Consider the following 14,295-nt stretch of genomic DNA (forward strand, 5'->3'; position numbering starts at 1 on the left):
ATATGACATATTCAGAACTAAAATTAAGTAAAAAATGAAAAGACTGTGCTATTATTGGTTGCAGTGAAATTCAGGGAAGTAAAAACTAAGTCTTATCAGCAGAATAATGTTTGAAAGATGATTCGTGCTTATTAAAGAAATATGGCCTTTCATTGTTATAGTCTATGTTTTAATTTTTTTCATTCTAAAATATGTGGGATAATTCCTAGTGTTGACTGAGAATATACTCTTAAATAAAATGATACAGCTGGGAGGTTCTCTTTTAAACACAGTTCAGTTGCAGCTGGAACACTGTATTTCAGTTTAGGTTGGCTGAATCTTCAAAGTGTCATAGGCTGCCAAATTCGGCTTTGGTGACGGAACTGGTTTCCTAGTGGAAATGGTTTTTGGCTATCATTGCTTTAAACTCACCTCTAAAAACGCGTTGCTTTGGGAAAGAACTTGCACATTTATGCTGCATGGCTTCTGCTGCTGCCTTTGTGTGTGTGTGTGTCTGTGTGTGTGTGTGTGTGTGTGTGTTTTATTTGTTTTTCAGAGAATCAAGTCTCACACTGAGTTACTAACCTGGTCATGAGTGACTGACTGTGTCTGACTGCCACTCCTTTTTGCAGGAGCATCCCCCCGGTCCTTCAGAATCCAAACACGCTTTCCGTCCTACCAACGCAGCCGCCGCCACCTCACATTCCACAGCCTCTCGCAGCAACTCTTTGGTCTCAACCTTTACCATGGAGAAGCGAGGATTTTACGAGTCTCTTGCCAAGGTCAAGCCAGGGAACTTCAAGGTCCAGACTGTCTCTCCAAGAGAACCAGCTTCCAAAGTGACTGAACAAGCTCTGTTAAGACCTCAAAGTAAAAATGGCCCTCAGGAAAAAGATTGTGACCTAGTAGACTTGGACGATGCGAGCCTTCCGGTCAGTGACGTGTGAGGCAGAAGCGCACGGAGCCTGCCTGCCTCTGCCGTCCTCAGTTTCCTTTCATGAGGCTTCTAGCCAAAGATGATAAAGGGGGAAATGGTTTTTAGTGCGTATATTATACTGCCTCTTAGGTGTACTCTTTATAAGCTGGTAAACCAAGAATCTAGGGAGTGGCCAAACTAAATATAATTTCTTTAAAAAAGAAAGAAAAAGGAAAAACCCAAAATATCTCAGTATCATCTGTCTGAAGCATTGTGTGTTCTCATTCGGGTGGTAACAATATATGTGTAATATTTTTTTCTTAGTGATTTTGACAGTTTAAATGTTTAACAACTTAAAACATTAAAAATGCTTATTAATAACTTTGGTCATTTAAAAAATGCTACAATGACTTCCTATTAAAGGTTCAATATTTACACATTCTTGTTGGTTGATATTACCACATGAAATATTGCCAGACCAAGATACCTAAACTCATGATGTCTGTGGTGCTGTAAAATTTATACTAAAATGTGGACTATTTTGAAATTATAACCATTTTTGATGCCCTGAATCTTGAGGTGACTTATTTTGCATAGAGGATATTAATAGACCAACAGTAAGGGTTGTGGGTTATACCGGCATAGAGAAAAGAAGAAAAGTAGAATTGAAACAACTCTGTCTTAGACATTTGTTTGAAAAAGCTTCATCAGGCCTTGGAGCAGTCACTGCTTTATTCTGCAAAAATTATTTGGTAGGAAATTTTTGGGAGATCTGATTTTCTTATCCAAGTTTTGTAAATAGTTGTTATTTCTATATTTGGATTGGTGAAAGACCTCAAGTTTATATGTAAAGACATAACTGCCCTTAGTCATGAAATTGTTGTGACCTCTACTTTTTGTCACTAATAGCCTATATTCAAGTGCCTGTGTTTTTTCATCTTGTTTAGTAATGTTTCGAGATTAATGTGCTTAAAAGTCCTACATGACTGATTTTAAACATTGGGATAAAATTAATTTTCAGTAGAATAGTTGAATGTGTTAAGATAGGATTTTATGTTAGAGATACCAGAATGCTGGTATTCTACTACCTGTGCAATATATATGTTTTAAAAAACAAATTTGAGAATACATTTAATCATAGGGATATAGATATAAGCACCTCTCTAAAGAATCTTTAGTTTCCGACGTTGAATTATAGACCAGTTTGAGTAAGTACTGCTTTTTTTTTTTTGGAGACGGGCTCTCACTCTGTTGCTCAGGCTGGAGTGCAGTGGCGTGATCTCAGCTCACTACAACCTCCACCTCCTGGGTTCAAACAGTTCTGCTGCCTCAGCTTCCCGAGTAGCTAGGATTACAGGTGCATGCCACCACACCTGGCTAATTTTTATATTTTAGTAGAGATGGGGTTTCACCATGTTGGCCAGGCTCGTCTCGAACTCCTGACTTCAGGTGATCCACCCATCTCAGCCTCCCAAAGTGCTGGGATTACAGGCGTGAGCCACCATGCCCGGCCCATAAGTACCGTTTTTGAGGTTCAGTCTTAAACATTTGCTTTAAGAAAACAGTCTTGAATTTCACATGCTGCTATTTTTATATTTTGCCATTTTACAGTACTGTTTTGTTTTGAATTCATGCATATCATTGAAAATTTCTCGTTTTCATTTTCTTAGATGACTTCTTGTCTGAGACAGAGAAAAATTTCCTACTACAGCAGTGCGGTCCAGAGGTTAAGATGTATTAGAATTATACAATATCAGTTTAAAAATCTGTATGCATAAAGAATGCACCACTCAACTTTTTTATTCATAAGCTAATATTTTTTTAAAGTTATATTAAGATTTTTTCTCTTTTGCAGCTACATTTGAAAGTGATAGAATAAAGAGATTTTAATGAGTTATCACTTTTTCTGCTGATATATTCATTTTAATGGCTTTTTTGAAAGTTCCTTTTTCATGAACACACCCGAGAAATCTTAAATAGACACTTTGCAATATTTAAGAACCTAATGCTGTTTAATTTTGGTACAGCTTCCACATTGCATGTTCACTTTAGTATTTGCAATTTGATATATTTCATGGTGGCAAAATATTAGCTCTGTTTTGGGACATTTTAAAATAGAACTATCCTTGTTCGATAGCATAGGAAAATGTTCTGGTGATTGTCAGGGTCTCCTAATATTTATCTCAGTTCTTTTATAAGTCTATGGAAATTATTTAATTATTTTAAAACGTACACACTTTTCTTGTAAATATGTCACATCTGAGTTCAAAAAAGTTACTTTGAATACCTTAATATTTGCTGCATTTTTTTCTGTATATATAACATGTCTTCTTTCAGAATGGGAATATATGTGTGCCTCCCAACATTTACTGTTAAAGTGTGTTATCTTTATATGTCAAACTGGTTGAACACTGTAATGACTTGAGAATAAACTGCACAGAGTTTATTCTGACTTATTTCTTATTTTGTTTGGTTCAGCCCTTGTGTGAAGAAGTAAATACAATGATTAGGGATGTGTTTGGTTAATTGACTTCAGTTTACATATTTAAGGACAGAGTAATTATTTGGTCATTTTTGCAAGAATAAGAAACTTCAGATCTGTGAATTCTTAATGCATCCCTGCATGTGAAATTATAGAAGGAAAAATGATTTTTTTTGGTAGGGGAAAGAACTTGCTTATTTTTTTTAATTAAAAAACATGTTCTCAAAAGCAGAATCAGAGCATCGTGTGCATCATCTGGGCTGCTTACAGTGCTCCATGATTATTTAGATGGCATGATGTAAGGTGGAAAGCAGAGGGCATCTTAATCTCCGGGTGGGCAGTTGAGATGCACTCAAAAAACTATGTCGGGTGTTAGAGGCTGCTCCTTGCAAACGTTCCCTATTGGTGATAAATATTCCATGTCTGTTGCGGTGAACACCATATACAGGGCCTAGTGCAGTGCTTGGTGCACTTGGTAAAGCTTAAATACTTCTCCAGTGAGGACAAGGCATTAATGTAGAATGTGTGAACTTCCCACATTAGAGAAAAGTGTATGCCTATTTGTTAGATAAATTGTACTTTTGAATTTCTGGAATATTCTTTCCTTAAAGCAACTTGCTTTCAATGATTCGAGATACCTTCTTTTGCTTGTTGTGTCTAATCCATTGTCAGATCCTGCTGCTTTTCCCTGGCATGTTCATACCTTGTTCTCTGAAGTTCAGCCGGGAATGACTTTGAACCAGTATGTCTGCTCACCTATTCATGTCCTGTTGGGGCTCTCCTGGACTACCCTATTCCTGTCATTGGGCAGGGTAGGTATCAAAGTAGACATCTTCATCTGTTGCCTTTTCCTGAAAAGCTGAATGACGACTTAAAGATCAGCTAGGCCAAGCCCCCACCATCAATGCTAACTGAGATAGATTGAGACCCCAGAAAGGAGGAGGATTTGCCTGGCCCATGGGGCACGTTAGCAACGAAGCTGTAACTGTTGGCTTCTCACTGTACTTGGGAGCATCATTAGGATCTATGCCCAGGGTGTAGCTGGAGTAATCCAGCCAAATATACCAGGTTGCTTCCTAATAACCTATGGCATTCCGCACCTCCTCTCCAAAACACATAGGCTTAGTGTTCTTTTTTTTTCTCAGTCTCTTTTTCTGAAGGCCATTTGTTGTGTGAAATTCTTTCTTCATCTTAGACCTTCAGATCTCTGTTGAATCAAGTGACTTGTGAATGTCTAGCCATGCAACAGCAGCTCACATACTTCCTGTGTGTGTTCTAATATGCTGCTTCTACAAATGGATGGAATACATTTGTCCTAGAATGCAAGGACATTGAGGTTTGTGTCTGCGTTTCACCTGTTAGGTTTTCTGTAGTTCTGTTAGACGATGGATATGTTTATGTTTGATACCCCTTTATTGCAGCATGTTCAGCACTTTCAAAAAGGAGAGCATTTAGTATTTGGTTCTATTTAGGAAGGGCTTTTAATTATTTCCAAGAACTTATCTAGGTTTAGCAAATGAGGTTTTTTTTTAGTATGTCCTACCTATTTTTCTGAAATATTATTTTCTTACCAAAAGTGCCATTGCATGTGTAAGCCATGTTTTCTTGTTCACGCCAGCCATGGGAGGTGATAATAGCCTGGGTAACAATTTCAGTCATACTTGTCCAGGAGCCTGCTTCCTTGAAAGTGACTGATGTTCCAGTGTTCCTTTCTTTCCCATTGGGTCTTGGACACCTGATTGTTACCATGGTGTTTGTCCACTGCTGCTGTGGTCTTGTTGATGCTGCTCCAAATATGTAGCTGTGTTTTCTGGATACATAATTTTTATTTAAAGCTTATTCCTGGACACATTTTGTCTATTTTTGAAAAGATCTAAACTAATTTGACTAGTAAAATTAGGCTAACAATACATGGTTCAAGGAAAAATACTGCGTTTTGTAATAAAAGTTTCTTCTTGCCTAGTGTCTCATTGGTCTGAATATAATGGCTGTCTTAGACCCGGCATCCTGGCGCCTGTCTTCAACTCTAGTTCTGCCGTATGTGACTTTAGGCAAGTGTGTGTGTTTTGGAACTTCATTTTCTACATTATATAAAATGGAATTGGATAAAAGCTACATCTGTCTTGGTAATTATTATTATTAACTGATGCAACTTTTTTTTTCCTTTGAAAAGTATTATTTTTTTTATTATTATACTTTAAGTTTTAGGGTACATGTGCACAATGTGCAGGTTAGTTACATATGTATACATGTGCCATGCTGGTGTGCTGCACCCATTAACTCATCATTTAGCATTAGGTATATCTCCTAATGCTATCCCTCCCCCCTCCCCCCACCCCCCAACAGTCCCCAGAGTGTGATGTTCCCCTTCCTGTGTCCGTGTGTTCTCATTGTTTAGTTCCCATCTATGAGTGAGAACATGCGGTGTTTGGTTTTTTGTCCTTGCGATGGTTTACTGAGAATGATGATTTCCAATTTCATCCATGTCCCTACAAAGGACATGAACTCATCATTTTTTATGGCTGCGTAGTATTCCATGGTGTATATGTGCCACATTTTCTTAATCCAGTCTATCATTGTTGGACATTTGGGAAAAGTATTTTTAATGTTTTTATCCTAAACCCAAAATAAGAAGGGAAAGCTGTAAGCATTTTTGCTTTAACAAAAAGGAAATCCCTTTCTTAGCTTTTCTTTCTAGTTGCAGTTCAGGAATTTTCTGTAAGTGGTGCTTGTACCTTTATCAAAAGTTATGTTAACAGTTGGTGAGGCAAGAAATATTTGTATAAAAAATGCAAAGATATGACAGCTTAATACCAGATCTCAGTGTTCAGAAGTTTAGTCCATATAGGATTTGTGTATGTTATCTATTTTTTAAATGATTAAATTGTATGTTTTAAACCTCAAGTAAGACACATGTTGAAAATATTGCTGAATTGAGGCTAGCATTTACAGTTTTGATTGATGAAATCTGTATTTTTTGATACATTTAATAGTGCCTTACTGTGGTATATTCATGTCGTAATAGCGCCACCTTCTGGTTATATCATTGCTAAATTTAAAATTTGGAAATTTGGAGTCTGTTTATTGCCTCCATCGTAGAAAATTAGATAAGATATGTGATTGCCTAGGATAGTTTTGAAATTAATATAAAATTTAAATTAACATTTACAAATTATAAGTTTTTTATTTACAGATGATTGTAGGTTCACATATAGTTGTAAGAAATAAAACTTTCCAAACTTTCAAAATGGGGAATATTTAGTATTTGGTCCTATTTGGAAAGAGCTTTAATTATTTCCAAGAACTTACCTGGGTTTAGAGAATGAAGTTTTGGTTTTTTAATTATGTCCTACCTGTCAATTTCTGTTTCTGTAAGAAATAATGTAGACCCACACGCCTGTAGTCCCAGCTATTCAGGAAGCTGAGGCAATTGGAACACTTGAGCTTAGGGGTTTGAGATCAGCCTGGGCAGAATAATGAGACACCATCTCAAAAAAAAAAAAAAAGAAAAGAAAAAGATACTGTGTACCCTTTACTCAGTTTACCCCCAACAGCATCTTGAAAAACTAATACAATATTATAACCAAGATACTGACACTGATACAGTCAAGATGCTGAACAGTTCCATCATCACAAAGGCCCCTCTTTGTTGTCCTTTTTATAGTCACATCCATCTCCTATTCTGCAGGTTTGGAAGCAGACTTAGCCACTTGTCCAGAGTCAGATTAGGCTTGAAATGTATCTTTCTGATACCAAAGTTTGGGCTCTTAACACACTACTTCTACTGTCTCAGTAGAAGTCTTGAAAACTTCTCTTTTAAAATAGTACTTCCAGATTACTAAATGAGTTGAATTCAGTCTGTTTTCAACATTTCTAGAACCATACTATTTCAAATGACATATTATTTATACATACCTTTAAATTTAACATTTGAGAATAAATCATAGGTAAGTATCAAATTACAACTTCCCTGAAAGATTTCAAGCCCTGACATTTGATAAATAAGGTTACCAGAATAAATAGTAAGTAACAGATTGAAATAGCTTTAAGATGCTGGATTCTTGCTTTGGAAACAGCTATAGGGCCTGGTTATAAAGATAATCACTTGGTATAGGCTAACAGGTTTTTTCCATGTGGAGAAGCTTTGACCTGATGGAGTTGGGTCAATTGGTGTCTTCAGTGTACGACATGCAGCACACAGGAGGCCTAAGAAGACGACAAAGATGTCCATGAGGAATCTGCCAAAAGAAAATATAAAGTAATATGTGATAAAATCTGGCATGGAAAACTACAGTAGCATGGAAAACTATGCATCAGAGACTGAGATGGCCCATGGGTGATGGTGTGGGTAAGATAAGTGTTGTGATGGAGAGGGCCTTTGGGGGGTCCCATGAGAGAAAAAGGTACTTCTAAGTAAAAGCCATGTGACTTTATAAATTTCTAAATGTTGATTCAGGGGTCCAAAGTGATGGAGAAAATTTACATTGTTCTCTTAAGGCTCCATTGCCTCTTTCCCTCCCAAACTGTGGTATGTATACGTCTAATGCACGTTTTCTTTAGCGGGGAGGAAAGGAGGGGCTGTGGAGAACTTTCCATGGTCAGGAACTTACATCAGCCTTTTTTTTTTTTTTTTTTTTTTTTTTGCCTGTCTTTGGTACCTTATCTTCATGATACGAATGTAACCTATTCCCTTTGGAAACATTTATTATTATTTCCAAATAGGGCCTTTGGTCCCAATGGCGTCTGTTTCTTTATGACTTCTACATACGTCATGCTCACGGTCTTGATTCGTATTGTCACTCATGCCATTTTTTCTTCCCATTTGCTTTTTGCCTGTCTAGTTTGAAGGTGGAAGATTTTCCAATGGATCAGATATGGCAAGTGAAAGGAAGTGAAGAATTAAGGGTAATGACAAGGTTTTTGGCCCGAACAACTAGAAGCCATGCACTGAGGTAGCAAAGATTGCAGGTAGAGCAGGTTTGATGGAAAAGATCATGATTGCAGTATTGGTCGCAGTATTGAGTGTTAGCGTTGACATGTCAGACATCCAAGTAGAAATGGCAGGCAGGCAGTTGGATATGCAAATTTGGAATTGAGAGAAATCATTATTGGAAATAAAAATGTGGGAGTCTTCAAAGTATTAGGTGCTATTGAAGGCTTTGAAACTGGATGAGATCACCTTTAGAGAGAATGAAGATGAAAGAAGAAAAGAGAACCATGGAATGAGCCCTGAGGCGCTCCAATATTAAGAGCTTTGGAAGAAGAGGAGGAAGTAGCCATGATGAATGAGAAGCTGTGGCCACCACATCAATAGGATATCAAGAGTACGTTGTGTCTTAGAAGCCAAGTGAAGAAAATGAAGTGAGGAGGAGATCGGATGTTTCAAATTCTGCTCGTAGGTCAAGAGGCAGCCTGAGAAATGCCCTTTGTGTTTGGCAACGTGGACAGTACAGATGTCATTGGTGATCTTGCCAGGGCCTGTTCTGAGGGAGTGGTGGGGACAAATAGAACTCTTTTTGAGGCGTTTTGCTGCAAGAGGACTGGAGAAAGGTGACGGTTGCTAGTAGCAAAAGTAGTCTTTTCTTCTTAAGACAGTGGCTTGGCCAGACACAGTGGTTCACGCCTGTAATCCCAGTTTTGGAGGTCTAGGTGGGAGAATAGCTTGAATTTAGGAGTTCAAGACCAGCCTGGGCAACATGGCAAAATCCCATTTCTACAAAAAATACAAAAATTAGGGTGTGGTGGCGTGCATCTGTAGTCCCAGCTACTTGGGAGGCTGAGGCGGGAGGATCACCTGAGCCTGGGGAGGTTGAGGCCACAGTGAGCTGTGATCGTGCCACTGCACTCTAGCCTGGGTGATAGAGTGAGTCACTGTCTCAAAAAACAAACAGAAAACAATAACAAAAGATGGTGGCTTATTTGTTGATGAAATGACCCAGTAGGAAAAGAAAGATTGATGATGTAGAAGAGTACAGAATTGTTGGAACAAGTCCTTGAGGAGGTGAGATGAAATGGAAGCTAGGGCACAAGTTGGCTTGACTTCTTCAAATGCGCAGGTGTTTATCTGGGGTAGGAAGGCACAGTATGTGGTGCTGCCACTGGTTAAGTGGGTAGACGTGGAGGGGTAAGTCTCTGAAAGTCTCTGCCTTAGTCTCAGTAAACTAGGAAACAGAATTCTCAACTGCAAGTAAGGTGGGGAAAGGTGTGAAAGGCATGAGAGAATAGATGTCTAGGATTGGGGAGAAGGAATGGACTAGGGACATTTAGGATATTCTGAGCAGCACTGAAAACCCACTGAGCTCTGTGTGCATGAATGACAGTGTTCAATAACTGATAACTGTAGTCATTTTTGTCACGCTCCTGACTTCAGTGGAAAAGCCTCTAGTGCAGGCATGTCCAATCTTTTGGCTTCCCTGGGCCACAGTGGAAGAAGAAGAATTGTCTTGGGTCATACATGAAGTACACTAACATTAATGATAGCTGATGAGCTAAAAAAAAAAATCGCAAAAAAATCTCATAATGTTTTTAAGAAAGTTTACAAATTTGTGTTGGGCCGCATTCAAAGCCGTCCTGGGCCACATGCGGCCTGTGGGCTGTGGGTTGGACAAGCTTGCTGTAGTGGTTCCCCATGCTGCTGGCTTTTGGGCTGAGAAATATTTTATCAGGTTAAAGAAGTATCCAACTATTCATATTTTGTTGAGTTTTTTTCTTAAGTGAAGAATGGTGACTGAATTTTGTTAAATATCTTCAATATGTCTGGAAATAATATTTTTATCCCTCTTTAATTAATTTGGTGAAAGCTGTTAATCCAGTTCTCAATATTTAACCATCATTACATTTCTGGAATAAATCCCATTTGGTCAAGATATGTTATTTTTAAAATCTGCTAGATTTGGTTTGCTATTAGGGATTTTTGCATAAATATAAATGATACTGGTCTGCATTTTTCTTTTGTGTAGCTCTAGTCTTTGTAGGTTTTGTGATGTTTTACTAGCTTCATAGAAAATACTTGAAAAGGTTTTTTTTTTTTTTAATTTTAAGCTGTTACAGAACAGCTTCAAAAGAATTGGTATTCTAGGCTGGGCACAGTGGCTCACGCCTGTAATCCTAGCATTTTGGGAGGCCGAGGCATTTCTCAGGCTGGATCACCTGAGGTCAGGAGTTCGAGACTAGCCTGCCCAACATGGCGAAACCCTGTCTCTACTAAAAATACAAAAAATTAGCAAGGCATGGTGGCAGGTGCCTGTAATCCCAGCTACGTGGGAGGCAGAGGCAGGAGAATTGCTTGAACCCGGGAGGCAGAGGTTGCAGTAAGCCAAGATGGTGCCACTATACTCCAGCCTGGGTGACAAGAGTGAAACTCCATCTCAAAAAAAAAAAAAAAAAAAAGTTGGTATTCTATACTCCTTAAAGAGTTAGTGGACTTCCGCTAGGAAATCCTCTCAACCTGGTGCTCTTTTGAGGGTGTGCCACTGACAACCTCCTCATTTCTTCTATGAGAATTGATATGCTTAGGCTTTGTATCTTTTCTGGGGTCAGTTTTGATCAATTATATCCATAGAAAATTATACATTTTATCTAAGTTTTTAAATGTATTTGCATGGAGCTGAGCACAATATACAGAACTTATTTAAGGAGAAATGCATTACTGCAGATCCCACTTTGTTCTTCAACTCAAAATATACAACTGCTGTGAAGATTGCTTATATGACAAGTTGTGCTATCTTCTGATTTTTACCTGGAAGCAGTGTGATCACAAACATACCACCAGATTAAAGTGGTAGTACTCAGGTAACAGGAGGCCATCCAAATTAAATTTAGGAGTCTTTAAAAAATTATCAAAATTCAATGTAAAAAGTATAATTTCTTGTAAAGAACATGTGGTTCCTGGAGAACATGTCTAGGTTCCCCATTTGAGAAACACTGTCCTAGTGAATAGCATTTGAAATTCTTATCCTATGTTCATGGCCCTTCCATGTCCACCTTCTCACACAGTGCTTCTGTGTATATCTGGCACTCCAGTTCAACTGAACCTTTCCATCTCCCTGTTTCCCACCTTCCAGCTATTATTGTGCTGTTTCTTCTGCCTGGAATGCCACTTTCCTAATAATTGTTGCCTGTTAATTCCACACCTTCAATTCTCACCAAAATGCCACTTTCTCCTTGAGGTGTTGGAATTGCTTTCTCATCTTTCCCATCACACAAGCCTTGGTGACCCCAAAACACTGGATTCCCTTCTCCCTTCCCATGCCAACGTTCAGTACAGTTCATTGGAACAGAATTCACTTTAAGCTTTGCTCTTAAACTTTGGCCTAGTAAATAGCTTTTCTCCTTTCACTGTAGTCCCTTTTAAAAGCCAAAGACTTCAAAATTTGGAAGAGATTAGAAAATGAAAACAGTCTAAATCCAGCTCTTTGTTGATTAGATTGGCCCAAAGGGGACATAAATAAGACAAGCAAAATGCAAACGAATTCTAGTAGTAATGGCCACTGTATAAGCACTGCACCAGTGCAGTGGTTTCAGCAGCTGGTCCTGGGCCCCTTTCATACTTAATGTATGTTTGGTTTTACGTTTAATTTTAGGTGCTAACAATTACCTCATGGGCCCCTCTTAAGTCTGCTGTGAGAGAAATTAAATCCTAATCCCCTAAGGCAGTGGTTCTCAAAGTGTGGTCCCTGAGACCAACAATGTCAACATTACTGAGAACTTGCTAGAAGTGCAAATTATTGCTCCCATCCCAGTCCTACTGAATCAGATTTTCTGGGATTAGGGCAGGCAATCTGTTTTAACAAGGCCTACAGGTGATTCTGACATCCATTAAAGTTTGAGATCGGCTGGGCATGGTGGCTCACACCTATAATCGCAGCACTTTGGGAAGCCGAGGCGAGAAGATTGCTTGAGTTCAGGAGTTCGAGATGAGCCTGGGTAACATAGTGAGACATTGCCTCTACTAAAATTCAAAAAGAATTAGGCATGGTGGTGCGTGTCTGTAGTCCCAGCAACTCGCATTGCGTGCTGAGGTGAGGATCGCTTGAGCCTGGGAGATCAAGGCTGCAGTGAGCCCTGAGTGTCACTGCACTCCAGCCTGGGCAACAGAGTGAGACCCTGTCTCAAAAAAAAAAAAAAAAATGTTTGAGATCCTCTGCCCTAAGAGATCCATTATCCATTACATGTAAGGAATTAACTTCTCTCCTATGCGACCAGGATGGCCTTTGTTACATAGTATCCTTAGAGCTGAGAAAACAGTTACCTGAATCACTGCCTGTGTTCTGTGGTTCAGATAAAGAACCCACTGAAAGAGGCTGCGTGCACGAACCGGCTCTGACCAACTGAACATGAAACACAGGTTGGAATAAAAATATTTTTTTATTTGATGGTCTTCCATATAGACAGAATTTCATCAGGAATCAAAGGTGGTTACCACATATAAACACCAACTAAACTGAGCTTTCTGGCAACTGAAAAGGAAAACCTTGAGTTCTAGAATAGCCTTTGTTGTTTGATGCAACTAACCATATCACCTTTTACAGCTAGAGAACCGTCCAGGTATTAAATGTTTGGAATCTTTTATGATGTGGACTGTGCTACAGGGGACACTGAGTAACGTGGGGACCAATGTCCTTCACAGTTTTTGTAGAAAAATTTTCAGGTGGTCTTCCATATTCACCCTTAGAAGCAAGGACAACCCTTCGAGTGTAATTCCGTGGAGATGATTTCCCTCCAACTCAAACACCCATAGCTTCCCTGTCTGTCCATTTCGTGAGCTCCTCATTACCTTCCATGACTCACTTTTCCATGTGACATGGAGCCTCCCTGGCTCCCACTGCTGGTACTGACCATTCCTTTCTTTGGTCTCTATGCTGTCGTGGACACAGAGCCACCATTGCTGTTAACTGTACTAGAGTCTTTACTTTTTTTTTTCTTTTGTGAGCCTAAGTCTTCCTCAAGACAAGAATCTTTGTTTTGTTTAAAAAAAGAATAGCCTTAATGTTTTTTTCTGATTTTAAAGTGAACACCCTATTGTAGAACATCCATGTAAGCAAAAAGAAAAAAAATAAAAATGATTTGTAATTTCTCCAAGAAATGACCTGTGTTGACATTTCAGTGATTATACTTCCAAGTCTTTTACTAAATGTGTATGTAAATAGCTTTATTTGTGTGTGTGTAAGAATCTGTAGCCTCTGTAAACAAGCCAAATGTCATATACACCCCACACAAAACAATAAAAGCAAAAATCACCAGACTTCTCATGACTCGACTTTGTTCTGGATGGCTCTTTGTGCTTATTTACACATAGACATTGGCAAGTTGACATATTTGGGACCATGCCATACATGTTGTTTTGTAGCCTGTTTTCCATGTAGCAGTATGTTACAGACACCCTCACTTATCAATAAATATATGGACACTACTATTTATAAAGGCTTAAACTTTGGTCTTCCCTTGTGTATTTATACAGAAAAAAACTAACCATTCCTTTACTGGACATTTTGATTGTTTCTACTTCTTCACTTTTTTTTTTTTTTTTTTTTGAGACGGAGTCTTGCTCCGTCGCCCAGGCTGGAGTGCAGTGGCGCCATCTTGGCTCACTGCCAGCTCCACCTCCCGGGTTCATGCCATTCTCCTGCTTCAGCCTCCCGAGTACCTGGGACTACAGGTGCCTGCCACCACGCTTGGCTAAGTTTTTGTATTTTTTTCTTTAGTAGAGACGGGGTTTCACCGTGTTAGCCAGGTTGGTCTGGATCTCCTGACCTCATGATCTGCCCGACTTGGCCTCCCAAAGTGCTGGGATTACAGGCGTGAGCCACCACGCCCGGCCATTCACTATTTTAACAATACTGCAGGCCATGTCTTTTCTCCACTAGTAATACACTCCCAGGCATGGGTTTGTTGCTCTCAAAGGTATATGCACTTCCTA

General features: G+C 39.0%; 1 protein-coding gene across 25 annotated transcripts in view; it reads left to right on the forward strand.

Annotated features, from left to right (window-relative positions):
- Positions 1 to 3,341, forward strand: part of PLEKHA1 (pleckstrin homology domain containing A1) — a 57,891-nt gene extending 54,550 nt beyond the window's left edge. For 23 of the 25 annotated variants that reach the window (XM_004050212.5, XM_055351976.2, XM_055351979.2 and 20 more), the window contains one exon: positions 612 to 3,341. In XM_004050212.5, the coding sequence (XP_004050260.1) occupies positions 612 to 926 (315 nt within the window). In that variant the 3' untranslated portion in view covers positions 927 to 3,341. The remainder of the gene's footprint in view (positions 1 to 611) is intronic. The other 2 variants (XM_019034956.4, XM_019034957.3) reach the window with 1 other exon arrangement.
- The last annotated feature ends 10,954 nt before the right edge of the window (positions 3,342 to 14,295 follow it).

Source organism: Gorilla gorilla, chromosome 8 (genome assembly GCF_029281585.2).
Source record: "Gorilla gorilla gorilla isolate KB3781 chromosome 8, NHGRI_mGorGor1-v2.1_pri, whole genome shotgun sequence".
NCBI classification, from domain to species: Eukaryota; Metazoa; Chordata; class Mammalia; order Primates; family Hominidae; genus Gorilla; species Gorilla gorilla.